This window comes from Schistocerca gregaria, chromosome 2 (assembly GCF_023897955.1).
Source record: "Schistocerca gregaria isolate iqSchGreg1 chromosome 2, iqSchGreg1.2, whole genome shotgun sequence".
Lineage (NCBI taxonomy): Eukaryota > Metazoa > Arthropoda > Insecta > Orthoptera > Acrididae > Schistocerca > Schistocerca gregaria.
In genome coordinates this window covers 491,744,510-491,762,816 of record NC_064921.1, presented here as the reverse complement: position 1 = coordinate 491,762,816, position 18,307 = coordinate 491,744,510, and the positions used below count along the sequence as shown (strand labels likewise).

General features: G+C 41.3%; 1 protein-coding gene across 1 annotated transcript in view; it reads right to left on the bottom strand.

Moving 5' to 3' along the window:
• Positions 1–18,307, bottom strand: part of LOC126336195 (chymotrypsin-like elastase family member 1) — a 64,883-nt gene that overhangs the window by 17,337 nt on the left and 29,239 nt on the right. The window contains exons 5-6 of the mRNA XM_049999702.1: positions 14,382–14,480; positions 2,686–2,795 (exon numbers count right to left, since the gene is read on the bottom strand). Coding sequence (XP_049855659.1) covers positions 2,686–2,795; positions 14,382–14,480 — 209 coding nt within the window. The remainder of the gene's footprint in view (positions 1–2,685; positions 2,796–14,381; positions 14,481–18,307) is intronic.

Here is an 18,307-nt window from a genome sequence, read left to right as displayed (position 1 = left end):
TAGATTTGACAGGACTTGAAAATACGGAATATTTTATACGATAATTTTCTAAAAATTGTCAATATATTGCGCTTATAAACAGTTATCATCATAAAAAAATTTTTTCGCGGAATTATGGAAAAAATATGAAGGACAGATTATCACAGAAAACACTCAAAACGAAGCAGAGAATGACCCAAATCCAACAACACGCAACAGAATGGCGCAAGCATTGCAAGTGAGGAGTTTCACATTGCTCCGGATACGCAGATAATCATGCGTAAAAGTTCTGCGATATGTTAATAACGTATCAAACTCAGAATAATCGAGGCGCAACAGTACTGACAGGTTCCTAACGAAAAAGAATAGTTTATGCTCGTCTTTAAAAAATACGTGAGGCTCAGAGGTCCCGTCAGATCATAAAAGGTTGCACAGACTTCTACACAGTGAACAATTTCCTGCTGCGTTTTAGTTTAGTATGAATTTGTGCTCCGTCTTGAAGAACTTAAAATCCGATGAACAATCAAAGACCTATCTTTGAAAGTGAAGAGACGAGAAAAATTTGAAACACTGCACCCTCGAAAGTGCTGAAAATTAAACTGACAACTGAGTGTTTGGAGTGGGGACAGTGGTTCCTTGATGTGATGGATACTGTGTAAGTAGGCTGTTTAGGTTTTTTTATTGGTAACGCCGCCGCCACGTAGCGCTCTGTATGAAAATCACTGGCTGTGCCGTGTGCAGTCTGTGGCTGGTTGGCATTGTTGTAATACTCGCCATTGTAGTGTTGGGCAGCACCAATTCTTACAAATTTCAAAACTCCGCCATCTCTCTCCCCACGTTCACCACTGCTGGCGGCTCACCTCCAACTGCGCAACGCTACGCGCTGTTAGCATCCAGCTGCCGCTGCCCAACACTACAATGGCGAGTATTACAACAATGCCAACCAGCCACAGACTGCACACGGCACAGCCAGTGATTTTCATACAGAGCGCTACGTGGCGGCGGCGTTACCAATAAAAAAACCTAAACAGCCTACTTACAACTGTTTACGAAACTTCCTGGCAGATTAAAACTGTCTGCCGGACCGAGACACGAACTCCGGACCTTTGCCTTTCGCGGGCAAGTGCTCTACCATCTGAGCTACCCAACCACGACTCAGGCCCCGTCGTCACAGCTTTAATTTTGCCAGTACCTCGTCTCCTACCTACCAAACTTTACACAATCTCTCCTGCGAACCTTGCAGAATTGGCAGTCCTGAAAGAAAGGATATGGCGGAGACTTGGCTTGGAAAGCAGGAGACGAGGTACTGGCAGAAGTAAATCTGTGAGGACGGGGCGTGAATCGTGCTTGGGTGGCTCAGATGGTAGAACACTTGCCCGCGAAAGGCAAAGGTCTCGAGTTCGAGTCTCGGTCCGGCACACAGTTTTAATCTGCCAGGAAGTCTCATATCAGCGCACACTCCGCTGCAGGGTCAAAATCTCATTCTGGAAACATCCATCAGACTGTTGGCTAAGCCATGTCTCCGCAATATTCTTTCTTTCAGGAGTGCTAGTTCTGCAAGGTTCGCAGGAGAGCTTCTGTAAAGTTTGGAAGGTAGGAGACGAGGTACTGGCAGAAGTAAAGCTGTGAGGACGGGGCGTGAGTCGTGCTTAGGTAGCTCAGATGGCAGAACGCTTGCCCGCGAAAGGCAAAGGTCCCGATTTCAAGTCTCGGTCCGGCACACAGTTTTAATCTGCCTGGAAGTTTCATATCAGCGTACACTCCGCTGCAGAGTGAAAATCTCATTCTGGAAACTTCCCCAAGGCTGTGGCTAAGCCATTTCTCCGCAATGTCCTTTCATTCAGGAGTGCTAGTTCTGCAAGGTTCGCAGGAGAGCTTCTGTAAAGTTTGGAAGGTAGGAGATGAGGTACTGGCAGAAGTGTACGATGTGCCCTTTACAATGTGAGGCTTTTGTGGTTTATGACTGATGGGAATCTGTTCTATAGAATTCGCACCACCAGTAGACAATGTCCAATTGCTGATGCAGGGAGTTCTACATCCGCTCCTCTGCATGGGATCACAATCGCTATAATTTTCTTAAAAGAATTTAAAAAAATAATTTTCCAGCACAGGTTACTTTAAATATTTAAAATAAACTCTTTAACGGTTGGCTAATTCCTTTTGATTAGACATTATCAGGCAGCGTAACACCAACAGTTAATTACTCTTACAGCATGTATATTTGGGCAGTAACGTTTGATTGGGTACCTATAAGTATTCATCAGAGTCTTGCTTGAAAAAGGCACAAGTATAACACATGTGGAAATCATACGCAGAATGAAAAACATGCAATCCATTTCGGGGTTTGTCCTTGTGCCAGCATACATAACACATTAAAGTGGACCAAGGTAATTCTTGAACTGAAAACACCCATGACATGATAAATGTAGCAGATTTAACTATGGACACATAGTTTATGACTTTGCTTCTCATGTTGTGGTGACACCACAGTGATGTCTCTTCCATATTCACATTCTTGAGATATGAAATTGTCACTTAGTTGGTTTCTGTTGGAAATTACATGAACTGAAATGAGAGTAGTATGTGGCTCATAGTATTCAATTTTTTCTTATGTTATTTTCTTTAATGTGTAGGTGTGCTATTTATAATTTTCATAAAGGTGCATCACAGAAATTATTTGGCACGCCATAAGCTTTCGTTACTTACTGAACAGAGTGCCTCTCCGTAGCGGCCGACACCACAGTACGACCATGCAGGGCTGCAAAGCGTCACAGAATCGAAGTATGCATACCACAGCGTCTGCGAGCCTGCACCACCTGGGAAAACCAAGTATCATCTTCACAAATCCTCGGATTTTTAAAAAGGAGTATAGCTTTGTATGTTTTGGCTCAATCCGCACTTAAACGACCTCGGAAAGTACTAAGGGGAATGAAGTCACACTTGCAAGTAGCCTAGATGCGGGTGAAATATTGTGGGGAATTTAAAAATTTCACACACATTCACACACACACACACACACACACACACACACACACACACACACACACACACACACAGGTGGTATAACTTCCCACCTGCCTGATGATGATACTGAGGAAGATGACGTGTAGTTGTGGAATACAGCGCCAGATGGGATCCGACATCAAAAGTGTAGATGGCCGGTGATTGATATTAATGGGAACAATTCCATAATTCACAATGTAAGATGCCCAGGAATGAGAGTATCATGTAATACATTGTTCTCTTGAGTTATGAGAAGTAACTGGTTTAAGAATCATGAAAGATGATTGGTTTTAAGAATCGTGAAAGGAGGCTGTACATGTGGAAGAGACCTGGAGAAACTGGAAGGTTTCCAATTGATTAAACTAAGTGATAAAAAGTATCCGGACACCTGGTTGAAAATGACTTAGAAGTTCGTGGCGCCCTCCATCGGTAATCCTGGAATTCAATATGGCATTGGCCCACCCTTAGCCTTGATGACAGCTTCCACTCTCGCAGGCATACGTTCAGTCAGGTGCTAAAACATTTCTTGGGGAATGGCAGGCCATTCTTCACGTAGTGCTACACTGAGGAGAGATATCGATGTCGGTCGCTGAGGCCTCGCACGCAGTCGGCGTTCCAAGACATACCAAAGGTGTTCTATGGGATTCAAGTCAGAACTCTGTGCAGGCCAGTCCATTACAGGGACGTTATTTCGTGTAACCGTTCCGCCACAGGCCGTGTATTATGAACATGTGATGTGCTGAAAGATGCAATCGCCATCCCCGACTTGATCTTAACAGTGGGAATCAGTAAAGTGCTTAAAACATGTAGACCTGTGTTGTGATAGTGCCACACAAAACAAGGGGTGCAAGCCCCTTCAATGACAAACACGACCACACCATAACACTACCACCTCCGAAGTTTACTGTTGGCACTACACACGCTGGCAAATGACAGTCACCAGGCATTCGCCATGCCCACACCCTGCCATCGGATCGCCATATTGTGTACCGTGATTCGTCACTCCACACAACATTTTTCCCACTGTTAAATCGTCCAATGTTTACGCTACTTACATCAAGAGAAGTGTCGTTTGGCATTACTGGCGTGATCTTTGGCTTATGAGCAGCCTGACCGGGTTGCCTCCAAACACGTCTTCAACGATTATGTGGTTGAAGGCATATGCAGCGCTCGTTGGTGAAGAGAACGTGATACCAGTCCAGAGCGGCATGTTGTTGGGCCCATCAGTACCGCGCTGCACGATGTCTTGGTTGCAAAGATGGACCTCGCCATGGACGTCGGGAGTGAAGTTGCGCATTATGTAGCCTATTGCGCACAGTTTGAGTCGTAACGGCTGCGCGAAACACATTACTCAATATGATGGCGTTGCTGTTAGGGTTTCTCCGAGCCATAATCCGTAGGTAGCGGTCATCCACTGCAGCAGTAGCCCTTGGGCGGCCTGAGCGAGGCATGTCATCGACAGTTCCTGTCTCCTGTATCTCCTCCATCTCTGAAGAACATCACTTTGGTTCGTTCTGAGAAGCCTGGACACTTCTCTTGTTGAGAGCACTTCCTGGCACAAGGTAACAATGCGGACGCAATCGAACCGCGGTGTTGACTGTCTAGGCATGGTTGAACTACAGACAACACGAGCCGTGTACCTCCTCCCTGGTGGAATGACTGGAACTAATCGGCTGGCAGACCCTCTCTGTCTAATAGGCGCTGTCCACGCATGTTTTTTTTTTACGTCTTTGGGCGAGTTTAGTGACATCTCTAAACAGTCATTGCCACACCCAGCTCTATCTGGGGTATGGTGTTCACCCTGTCATCTGATCATCATTCAGAATGGTGAGTGCAGCTCAGCAGCCTTCTAAACTTAAAAGGCATGGCACCAGTCATCTTATCAGTTTTTGTTTGGATTTGAGCAAGGCAGAGTTTTCGTTGTAGCCGGCCGCAGTGGCCGAGAGTTTCTAGGCGCTACAGTCTCGAACCGAGCGACCGCTACGGTCGCAGGTTCGAATCCTGCCCTGCATGGATGTGTGTGATGTCCTTAGGTTAGTTAGGTTTAAGTAGTTCTAAGTTCTAGGGGACTGATGGCCACAGCAGTTAAGTCCCATAGTGCTCAGAGCCATTTTTGAACCAAGAAACACCCGTTACAATTAGGCGAGCAGTCTAACAAGGGAACCACCCCATCGCACCCGCCTCAGATTTAGTTATAAGTTGGCACAGTGGACAGGCCTTGAAACGATTTTTTGTTCGTTGTAAACAATATCACAGTACGGATCACTGCTTCAGGTGGGATACTAATGATAACACACCATCAAGGTAATACCACACTTTGTATGATGCAGTTGTTTTTCGAGGATTTTAACAACATTATTTTTTAATTGTTGAGTAGAATCATGTGTTCAGAGTAATGGTAGTTACTATGACTGAAAGGTAATAGCAGCCACCCTGTAAACCGACCATTATATCCCCATCCAATGGAATCCAGGGGATAATGGCAGTCATCCTGTAAATTGACCACAACTCTCCCACAAAACAGTATTACGAAGGTTAGACAATGTATTAGGAAGACATAAAAAAGCTAAATGGATTACAAAGGGTTTGAAAAAAGCAAAACAAGCTGTTTGCGAAGGTTTATCAATTACAAAGGCTGCTGAAAATTTCTTCTAGGACACTATAAATCAGATTAAAGAGTGGAAGGGAGCTAGACCCAAGCTTAGGAAGGAAGTTTGACTGTCCTCCTGCACACGAATAAGATCTTACTGGTCATGCTAAAACACCTGAAGCTATAATGTGTCTGAATAAGCGATTCAAGAAGCATGCACTTCACTTTCTCGTCGAATCCATTTCTCAACCGCTACAGAAATTGATTTAAGGCCGCAGAAAGAAGAAGAAAGGCCATGATGGCAGAGACCTTGGATGATGATGGTGATAATATTCAGGAAAGTGAAGTAGAGTTGTGAAAGAAAACCATAGCAGAGGTAAGAATTAGGCTGTCAGCATCATTATTCAGTAAACCAACAGTTAAAATGTGCTATATTGAATACAGCAGCAGAATGGATCAGAAATCAAAAGTGTGGATGACTGTTGATAGATATTGATGGGGACGATTCCATAATTCACAATGTAAGATACCCGGAAATGAGTGTAGCATGTAATATATTGTTTAAAATTAAACCCAGTAAAAAGAGTTACACGTGTTCTTCAAAATTATGTTAAAACTTTTAGAGGTAACAATGCACACAAGCAAAACTATCTCTCCTGCGACCAGTAAGTTCCAACAAAGCTGTAAATATGTAGCTAAACGCGCAATAGTTGAAAGTGACCTCTATTTGTTGAGAGATGATGACATACATATTGGCTAGCGAATATATTGGCATGGAGAGAAATAAAATGAACTTGACGTTCTCAGTTGAAAGATGCTGTCCATTGAAGCAGCAACATATAACCGGAATGACCAGAATGAATTGGTAGACTAATTAGTTTCCTGGCTAGCTTAGAAAGTGGTAAGCAATAATTGGCAAGGTAATGAAACAACATCTATTGAAGAGGAACTTCAGGAATCAGTGAATATTGCTTGAAGTTTACTGTAGCTGTGTATGAAAAAAATTTTGTCAGTTGAATGACATACACAGAAGTTGTGTTTCACAGAATACGATAGTTTTGGAAACAGTTCACAGAATTATTGTGTAGGATTTAGCTTACTAAACAGCACATTTCGCATCTTGGGAACATATGGTGAGACATCATATTCTATTTCAATAGAGAAATTTACATACAGGCAGAATTATAGAGCCAATATTACAAGCTGGCCATCGCTGTTCAGAAACCATTAATTAAAAGTAAGGCTGGACACTTCAGAGAAAGTTTAAGGAAAGTTAACTGGGGAGGTGTATATAATGAGCCAAATGCCAGTGATAAATGCAACACATTTCGTGATAAATTTAGATCCCGTTTTGAGCACTGTTGCCCCAAAGAAATTACTAAATGTAACACCAAATAGTTTTCAAAGAACCCTTGGACCACTACATGTATTGAAGTGTCTTCAGAAAGGAAAAGAAAATTGTATGAGGCAGCAAGAATTAGTAAAGACCCTAAAAAAATTTTACACTATAAAAATTATTGTAGTACACTGAGAAAAGTAGTCAGAAAATAAAAAAAAAAATGTATATTAGAGATGAAATTAACAATTCCGGCAATAAAATCAAGTCACTATGGAATGTTGTAAAAAGAGAGACAGGAAAAGTAATTACTGCGGTAGATAGTACTACTATTGTAGAGAATGAGACGATCTTAACCAAGAATACAGAAGTAGCTAATGTATTTAACAATCATTTCTTAAGTATAGGTGAAAAAAGAAAAATCCGTGCAGTACATGGCAGAGTCAGTTTTGAGATATCCTAGTCAGATTAATTTTCATCTAACAACCTCTTGTGAAATAAGGAAAATCATTAAATCTTTGAAAAATAAATTTTCTATTGGAGTAGATGACATCTCTAACAAGATATGAAAACAATGTGGAGCAGTTGCAGCCGGTGTTCTGAGTCACATCTGTAGTGCATTACCAACGCTAGGTATTTTCCCAGAGAGGTTAAAATATGCCATTGTCAAGACTATGTGCAAAAAAGGGGACACCATAGATGTCAATAACTACTGGCCAGCATCATTGCTCACAGAATTTTCATATATTGTCGAGAAAGTAATGTACTCAAGAGTGCTTAGCGATCTCAGCAGTAATGGGATCACTGTTTGGATTTCAAAAATGCTGTTCCAATGAGACAGCAATATACAGTTTCACTTCCCACATAATAGATTCTTTAAATAGTAAAATGTCACCAATAGGAATTTTCTGTGACTTATCCAATGTGTTTGGTTGTGTGAACCATGAGATTATGTTACAGAAATAACAATTATGTGGTATAAATGGTAGGCATATGAGTGGTTTAAGTCATATCTACAGAATAGGAAGCAAAAAGTTTCTTTATATGGTTTAAGTGATTTAAGGAAGTTTCCCATTTCATCTAATTGAGGTAAAATTACATTAGGTGTTCCACAGGATTTCATCATGGGTCCCCTTCTCTTCTTGATAATCGTGAATGAGATCCCTTCTTATCTGAAACAAGAAGCCAAACTGACACTTTGCTGATGGTATAAGTATCATTACTACTCCAGTGAAAGAAACTCCAATAGAAAATACTACAAATAATGTCTTTGGAAAAGTTACTTATTGGTTTTCTGCGAATGGGCTTGCTCTGAGCTTTGAAAAAAACATGGTGCATCCAATTTTCTACTGCAGAGAGTGAAGTTCCTTCAATAAATATAACACATCAATGGAAGTCAGTAGGCAGGGTAGAGCATACTAAGTTTTTGGGTGTACATATAGATGTGAATCTTAATTCGAAAATTCATATTTTGGATCCCTTAAAGTGACTAGGATGAGCAACTTTTGCAATCAGAATAACTGTTTATTTTGAGGAAATAGAAATTAGCAAGCTAACATACATTGCATACTTTTACTCTCTGATGTCATATTGAATAATATTTTGAAGTAACTCAACACTTGGACAAAATGTAATCACTGCTCAAAAGAAAGTGCTTAGAATAATGTGTGGGGTTCATAGTCGCACATCTTGTAGGCATCTCTTTAAAAGGTTAGAAATTCTTACAACAGCATCACAGTACATTTACTCAATAATGAAATTTGTTCACAGCAATGTGGAAAAGTTTAAAAACAACAGTGACATTCATGATTATAATACCAGAAGAAAGAAAGACTTACACTATCCTCTACTTAACCTATCTTTGGTTCAGAAAGGGATAAAAGATGCTGCTGTAAAACTTTCGATAAATTACCAGAAGAAATAAAATGTCTGACAGATGGCAGTAACAGTTACAAAAATAAATTGAAATTATATCTCCATGACAATTCCTTTTATACCATAGATGAATTTCTGAATAGGAATAATAAATATATAGGTATAATATATGTATTTTGTGTCATTTAAGGGCAAGGTAACAAAATTTTGAATCTTACAAAAAAGCCTTCATTCATGTGTGCATTTATTATGCACTTGACACATTCCACATCATAATGGTTACTGGGAGATTGACCAATAGAACAAGTAAGTAACTAACTAACAACTAACAAACTAACTAACAGAAGGTGAGAGCTTAGCAAATGCAGTATTGTCGCTCATAAAAATTCATTGTGAGTTTAGTTTTATTAAGGCAGATACACCTGTTAAGAAGTTGGTTATCTGCTGAAGATGTTTCTCATACTTTCTGAAATTGTAATACCCTACTGTTCGCAATAGATGATATTCTAAAATGTGTAGCATGTGATACATGTATTTAATTGTATGATGAACTGAGAAAGAATCGTTTCTGTAATAAATTTATAATTGGAGTATTGTTTGTTTTTCACATTCCCCTGTAATGTGTATTATTGGCGATGCCTCGTTCTGAAGAGGTCTTGTTCTTGTTGCAATGGGCATGTAAACTGAAGAAGTGAACAGTAACTGATGTGTACTCCAAATATGTATGAGTTGTCGCTCTTAATAAGCTAAAACTGGTGCTGAGCTTGCAAATATACTGGGAAATATATACAGAACAAGTAAAAGCAGGAATTTTAGCAGTTTACAGCCAGTCTTAGGTAAGGATCATTTCAAAAGACTAATGCAAAACTGCTATTCATCGTTTTCCTGTTGTGGAGCAGTTTAATAGAAGTGAGAAAATGATACAAAGAAAAGGAAACAAAGTTGTCGTTAACTCGCTTGGCCTTCATAATACACACAATTCCTGGAATAGTCTTTAGTAGAGTGTGTGTGCAGGGAGTGAGTTGTATGCATACAAACAGGTACAGTTGCTGCAAAACGTTAGCCAGATTTCTTCAAAGTCAGACAAATTCCTCCTTGAGAAAGCTACTGACAAAAGTGTCATGCTGCTATTCTCGCCTCTACCTGCCACAGTTAGGTTTCAGCACTTACATGCAGATGTTGCCTACAGACTCTGAACAAGGCGCCAGTATGCGCAAAATTCAGATCGTTTGGATACTTTTGAGACTGTGCAAGATGGCGGATACATATAGACTAGTTGTTTCGTTTTAATAGCCAGTAAAATACAGCGCTTTGATTGGCTGCTTTGTTTGAAAGGTTATTAAAATTCTGAGTTGTGATTGGCAGATATAAGTGAGTGTGGTTGTGTATGTGTCTTATGAATGATGCCCATTTATGCAATTCAGGTGAAGCTCATGTAATTTTTGTAAATTCTGTAGCACAGTTTTGAACATGATGCAAAAAATTCACATACTTTTCAACATGGTAGGCTATTTCCTGGTCGACTGTCTTGTTTCCCCGGCCGCGGTGGTCTCGCGCTTCTAGGCGCGCAGTCCGGAACCGTGCGACTGCTCCGGTCGCAGGTTCGAATCCTGCCTCGGGCATGGATGTGTGTGATGTCCTTAGGTTAGTTAGGTTTAAGTATTTCTAAGTTCTAGGGGACTAATGACCACAGCAGTTGAGTCCCATAGTGCTCGAAGCCATTTTGTCTTGTTTCAGCCTCTCCAGTAAAACTCTGTGCAGTGATTGGCTGTTTGGCTGTTACATCTTAATGAATGCCAAAAACATTTTTAATTTCTCACCATTAACGCCTTACTTTTCTATACTGCCACCTTCCTTTTTTTAAAAATTTCCTCACATTGTCACCTTTGATTTTTTAGTTTTCCTCCATCTCACCCATGCACTGGGAAACCCACACCTGTAAACTGTTCAAGGCCATTTAAGTGTAAAGTTATCCTTTGCATACATTGCTATACTACTCACAGAATATTTGACTAGTGTTTGCTTTTGCACATTAACAAACATATTTCCGCTTTAGTGCACTGTCTAGCTGCAGTTGTAACTTTTGTTGTTAAGTTTCCACTGATCGAAAACTAATTAAAAAACCACCACTTGAATTTTTGTGAGGAGATGACATATTTAAATCCTGAATAAAATGTACCTGAAACGCTTGTTCCATTTCCGTTGGATTCATAGTCTACGAGTAGAATGCGACCATGAAATACAATTGATTATCAGCAGATAGTATGCAACAGAAATATCTTTCAGGAGATTAGGGATAACGGCTGACATAAATATTGTGATCGCGGGGATCAAGTAGCATGGAGAATCACCCGAGAATCTGTGGGTCAGAAAATTGTGCAAATATCAATTCACGAGAACGAGCAGCACTGGTAGATGCGTTCAGTGCTGAAGTCAGCACAAGCGTTTCAGAGCACAACGATGTTATGTGATATGAACGAAGTCGTCAATCACGACTGACTATAAGTGTCCAAAAGCCATCGTAATTGGACACAGGGCAACGTGAAAGTGTTGTCTAAATATATGATTACGCTTGCTACTAGGCCATGTCGATTATTAAATCCCGTCGACGTGGCCTAGCGGCATATGCAACTGATACATGCAGCAACACTTTACATTGCCCCATAGTTTTGCACCAGCTGAGGTAAGTGAGGACGACTCCAGTGAACAAGTGTAACGATACACCTACATCCAGGAAAACTCATATTTTATACATGAACTATAGGTCATGGAATGTTCTATATAGGGGATGGAGGGGGTCGCTGGAATCAGTGATCGCAATGTAAAGTACTAAGCTACGGAATACATCAGTATTTTGCTGACTATTTGTACCACTTCACACCCGATATCTTATCCATCAGACGTGACGTTAGCAAACAACACGTCCAATCCAAAAGACCACATTTGTGTTTCAGTGCTTGGAGTAATATGATAAAAATTAGGTGACATCTTGCACCCTATTTTCTCTGTGAATTAATTCTATGGATTATATTCTGAGTACCATCGAATGTCAGTAAACCTCTGGTGCCACCTATCTCTAGCTAATTACCAGTGATTAAGAGAATTCTCCATTATTTTTGTTTGTAAAAGGTAGCCCAATATACCGGTAGACTGGGGGTAATATTGTTCTCGTGGATTGGAATGTACATTATTCCAGCCTATTGCTCAGATAAAGGCTTTTGCTAAATGTTCGACATTTTAAACTAAAAAAGAAACCACAAATCTATGAGCCAATAATGTGCTTAATTTATGAATGACATAGTTCTGTGTATTATAAATAAAATAAAATAATTTTATAAACTATTAAGAGTTGAATGACAATCGTAAAATTTGGATAAAATTGCAAAGATTCCTGAAACACATGTTTATGCATGACAGACATGTTGTGTTGAAGTATTATCAGCCTGCTTTATCGACCTTCATTGCATGGCGACCTGTACATCAAGCACAAGTAAATGATTTTCAGTCCCCTGACATGTAAACTGCCCTGAATTGCAGGCATGTTGTCGGAGTAGTATAGCCTACTTTATTGAACTACACTCCTGGAAATGGAAAAAAGAACACATTGACACCGGTGTGTCACACCCACCATACTTGCCCCGGACACTGCGAGAGGGCTGTACAAGCAATGATCACACGCACGGCACAGCGGACACACCACGAACCGCGGTGTTGGCCGTCGAATGGCGCTAGCTGCGCAGCATTTGTGCACCGCCGCCGTCAGTGTCAGCCAGTTTGCCGTGGCATACGGAGCTCCATCGCAGTCTTTAACACTGGTAGCATGCCGCGACAGCGTGGACGTGAACCGTATGTGCAGTTGACGGATTTTGAGCGAGGGCGTATAGTGGGCATTCGGGAGGCCGGGTGGACGTACCGCCGAATTGCTCGACACGTGGGGCGTGAGGTCTCCACAGTACATCGATGTTGTCGCCAGTGGTCGGCGGAAGGTGCACGTGCCCGTCGACCTGGGACCGGACCGCAGCGACGCACGGATGCACGCCAAGACCGTAGGATCCTACGCAGTGCCGTAGGGGACCGCACCGCCACTTCCCAGCAAATTAGGGACACTGTTGCTCCCGGGGTATCGGCGAGGACAGGCGTGAATGGAGGGACGAATGGAGACGTGTCGTCTTCAGTGATGAGAGTCGTTTCTGACTTGGTGCCAATGATGGTCGTATGCGTGTTTGGCGCCGTGCAGGTGAACGCCACAATCAGGACTGCATACGACCGAGGCACACAGGGCCAACACCCGGCATCATGGTGTGGGTAGCGATCTCCTACACTGGCCGTACACCTCTGGTGATCGTCGAGGGGACACTGAATAGTGTACGGTACATCAAAACCGTCATCGAACCCATCGTTCTACCATTCCTAGACCGGCAAGGGAACTTGCTGTTCCAACAGGATAATGCACGTCCGCATGTATCCCGTGCCACCCAACGTGCTCTAGAAGGTGTAAGTCAAATACCCTGGCCAGCAAGATCTCCGGATCTGTCCCCCATTGAGCATGTTTGGGATTGGATGAAGCGTCGTCTCACGCGGTCTGCAGGTCCAGCAGGAACGCTGGTCCAGCTGAGGCGCCAGGTGGAAATGGCATGGCAAGCCGTTCCACAGGACTACATCCAGCATCTCTACGATCGTCTCCATGGGAGAATAGCAGCCTGCATTGCTGCGAAAGGTGGATATACACTGTACTAGTGCCGACATTGTGCATGCTCTGTTGCCTGTGTCTATGTGCCTGTGGTTCTGTCAGTGTGATGATGTGATGTATCTGACCCCAGGAATGTGTCAATAAAGTTTCCCCTTGCTGGGACAATGAATTCACGGTGTTCATATTTCAATTTCCAGGAGTGTATATTGTAGGGGCTACATACACGGATGAGCATGGCTGGGGACACGTTGGGATGGGTAGGGGAGGGGTGGACAGAGTGAGGGGAACGACAGAGAGAAGGGTGGAGGAAATGGACAAAGAGAAGGGGAAGAGCAGATGAAGAGACAGGGAGAGTAGGGAGGAGGAGATAAATGGATAGAAGTGTGAGGATGAGGTGGACAGACAGAGCGAGGAAGTGATGGACGCAGAAAAGGGGAGGAGGAGGTGTGTTTAACACACGTGTCAAATGGGTGAAGCTGTGGGGAAAAGGCTAGTGTAAATATAAAATTGAAAGTATTGTGTAGTACCTTACTACACATGAAAAGCGTTAACTATGACAACGTATCCAGTGCATTAAAAAAGGAAGGAAGAGGGTTTAATGTCCCTTCATCAGTGAGGTCATAAGAGAAGGAGCAATAGCTCAGATTACGTGAGGCTGGGGAAGGTAATCAGCCGTACTCTTTCAAAGGAAGCACCCCGGCATTAACTTAAGCAATTTAGGAAATCAAAGAACATCTAAATATACTGGTCTTATGTGGACTTGAAACATCATCATTCCGAGTGCGAGACCAGTGTGTTCCCCACTTCGCCACTTCGCTTGGTCATATGTGTGAGGAACATCTTTGTTACCACCACACTGGAGCGGATAATGTATTTAAGAAATTGAAAATAAAACATTTAAGGCTGACCTGTTGTTTGCGATCCCCATCCACAGACGGTGTTTTCCGATCCTTCGAGACTACTATCCACGTCCGAGTAGCGGGGCAGAACGGCCGGCTTGATGTATTCTGCAAAAAAATTCAGAAACGAGAGCGACATTTTTATAAGTTGTATTTGCGTGTACTCTATATCTGATTTCACTCAAAAGTAAATAACAAAACAATATCAGTTGACTTTTGTGTGACCTATCCAAGCAGTTGATTGTGCAAATCATAACATTTTGTTATAAGAACTGAGATTGATTGGATTTAACCGTATTGTTAGCAGATGACTTAAGTCATTTTTAAAAAAGAACGCAGAAATTTGTATTTGATAATCCATTATTTGTAGAAGGAGAATTTTTTTTGACTTGGCGAAAGTCATTAATGGTATTCTACATGCTTCAATACTGTGTCCTCCCTCGTTTCTCATATAGAGAGTGTTAATCTTCCACTTAATACACATAAAGCAGAAATAGTACCTTCGATATATGACACAAGTATTATAATTAATTCCGACTGACATGGAGCATGACAGCAAATTGTAAACAATATATTTAGAAGCAATGTTGACTGCTTTTTTTTTAAAACTACATCTTTTTTTATTTTAAGAAAACGCAGCATATTCAATTCTGCACCTCAAAGTCATAAACTTAAAGCTCTAACAGAAATTAGTAGCAAGACAGTACTAAAACTCCATGTGTACGTTGCCACGAGAATTTAGATAGGAAAAACACATTTTAAGGCTTTGCAAAAAATCAGTTTAGCCACACAGGCGCTTCATGTTATCGTTACAAAAAGTTACCGTATTTTGCTTATTTTCTTTCGGTAACGACATATACAATTGTTTTTAGTGGTATTTTTTTCCTTGTAGATAATCAACCATAATTTAGAGGGAATAATGACATTCATAACTAGAATATTGGAAAAGAATAACGCATTCATTACTCTTCATTAGAATCGACGTTAGCTCGGAAAGTGGTCAATAATGCTTGTGCCAAAAGTTTTGATCACTTACCGTATGACATTAAATGTCTAATAAAGTTAAATTGGTAAGTAAGCAAGTATTTACTTGTGGGAAATACCTGTTTTATATAACAATTGTCATTGGTAAGCTTATACTTCATTTTGTGCAAAAATTTTACACAATTACATGTGTTATTAAATCAGAACTTGTTTTCTGCTCTCTGAACTTATCGGCAAATGTTTAGCATGCAGTTATCCAATTAAAATTCTGTAAACTGAGCCATTACTCGTTATTACGATGTCTCATATAAAGTAACCTATGGATCAAGTAACTAATTCACATCATGATGCTTGAAGAAACAGAGCCAACGAAAGAGAGATTTTATTGAGTCTAGCAAGTCAGAGGTGAATATACAATGAAGGACAAAGACGTAAACGATGGTTGTAATTCACTGTATTATTTGAATGCGACAACATAAGTTCGCAAATTATATAAAATTCACAAAACATCCGGAACAAAGCAAGTCATGTAAATGTTGAAGATTAGAAAGCGACAGCGTGTAGCTGGCTGGGCGCAAGATCTGAACGAGTGTGGTTGGCTACTGTAATAAATACAGTTGCCTACCAGCAATAAACTTTGCACGAGAGATAATGAAGCCTCTTTAACGCTAAATTATTTTAGAGAGTCATAAGTGGCAGAATTAGAGACACATATCTAGTACCGGGTGGTACATTATTCTGTCTTGATGACCTAATGGCGGGGTCGTCACCTTGTAAAAGGGACCCCACGAAACCCCGAAGGCTTAATGGAGCCATGCTCACTCCCTGATCGCTGAACCATAGTCCACAACACACGCTGACCGGTCCCAGTTGAGTCTAAAGTGGGCGCAAGAAACTAGATGGCGTCCCAGGCATTTGCAATGATATGAACGTCTGTGACCTTGGGAGGTGGGAGAGGCGCACAAAAGAATCCCCAAGTCACTCTGTCACAATTTGGAAATGATGAGGTCTTGTCGAAAGTACAGGACACGTAGCAAATCTTTGTTTCTGGATTCACCCGTTTTCTGGTTAATTCGATGCAGTCCGCTGCGCCTTCTCTCCTTTGATAACATCTTCAGCTTAAAGTTACACCTACTGTCCTCAGTTCCCGTGTTGGTTATTTTCCAATACCTGTCTTCCCCTATACTGTTTCCCTCTACAACACCTTTTACTACCATGGAGATTGTTCCCTGATGTCAGAATACAGGTCTTGTCGTCCTATCGTGTCTTCTAGTCATTGTTTTGCAGTGTTTCCTTTCATCGCCCACTCCGTGGAGGACCTCATCGTTCCTTATCTTCTCACACCACGTCATTTTTAACAATTTTCTGCAACACATATCAAACATTTAGTAAAAAAAGTTCAACAGCCTAGACCGCATAAAATATTTCTTTATTTAAGACAACCGGTTTCGTCAGAATTATCTGTCAACATGATGTGTTAAAAATCTTTTTGTTGTGAAACGTGTTCATCTTATGTTGAACCTCACGCCAAATTAACGTAAAATGAACACATTTCACAACAAATAGATTTTTAAGATATTAAGATGACTGCAAAATCTTTCGAAACCAATTTTCTTAAAGAAAGAAATATTTTCTGTGATCTAAGCTATTCAATCGTTTTTAACAAGTAAAACAGATTGCTTCTTCAGCATTCTCAAAATGATAAAATTCAATCTGACACTTAGATCTTCTTTTCTGGTTTTCCCACATTCCATACAGTGCTGTTCTCCGGACTACCGACAGACGTTTGCTTCTTACATCCTCCTTGCTTCATCCGTCATACGTTATTTTGCTTCTAAGGTAGAGGCATTAACTCACTTCGTGGTTCCCAGTTCTGATCGTAAGTTCATCGCTAATCTCATTTCTGCTACACCTGATACCTTCAGTCTTTCTTTAGTTTAACATCTGGAGCGTGTGCTCATTAGGCTCTTCATGTCATTCACCAGGTCCTGCATTTGTTCCTTACGTTCACAGATGACAGTAATGTCATCAGCGAATCCTGTCGTTGATATCCTTTCACCCTGTACTTTAGTCTCATAGTCGAACTTTTATTTTATTTCTGACATTGCTTTGTGAGCAGTATGAGAAGAAGCCTTCAGCCCTGCCTTCTGGTGCAGTAGACATATATATGATGTAAACAATAGGGCAGAAAGTTTCTGTGTCATTTGCCGGCTAGTAACGGTGACGAACGTAGAAGGTGCACCTGTTCTTTCCATGTTGACATCTTTCCACATGGCAATATCACTATCACCTCTCTCAACATTTACTAGCTGACAAGTGGAACGCATCGTAGCTTGTAGTTATTAACGTGTTAGAACAGTGTATTGGGCGTGTGTACTCTCTGATGTGTGCTGACAAGAGGTGCACGTTTGCGCCGTTGGGTTCTGGATGCCACACCGCAGCGATGCTCCTGGATGTTTGACTGTTAACCACTTGAGAATGTTGAAATCTTATCATTCAGTTGAAAAGCTGAACTGTTAAATTCCCAGCGGCTATCAGTTCATTTGCTTCTGAATTTGAGATTACAGTAGCGAGTGTTAATCCGAGCACTCTTTCACGTTCTTGTCTTTGTTGTATGCGTAACGACACTACAGCAATATCAGCGTAAGCGTGTGTGTGTGTGTGTGTGTGTGTGTGTGTGTGTGTGTGTGCAAAACTTGCCCTGAGAATATAGAGCACTTAGTAAATCCAATAGTGAACCACGAAAAACGACGTCAGCCCTTACTTGGTGATAGCAGTGACACAGGATTGAGTTTCGCGCTAAGTGTTAGCATAATCTAGAAGTTAGTAGGACAGTTACTAGTATAATATTATCGTCGCCGTAGCAACTGGTATTTCCAAGGCTATGAACTGCGTGTGCATACATAATTTCTTTGCACAGAATACCTCTATATTTTCAAAACAAATCGCAT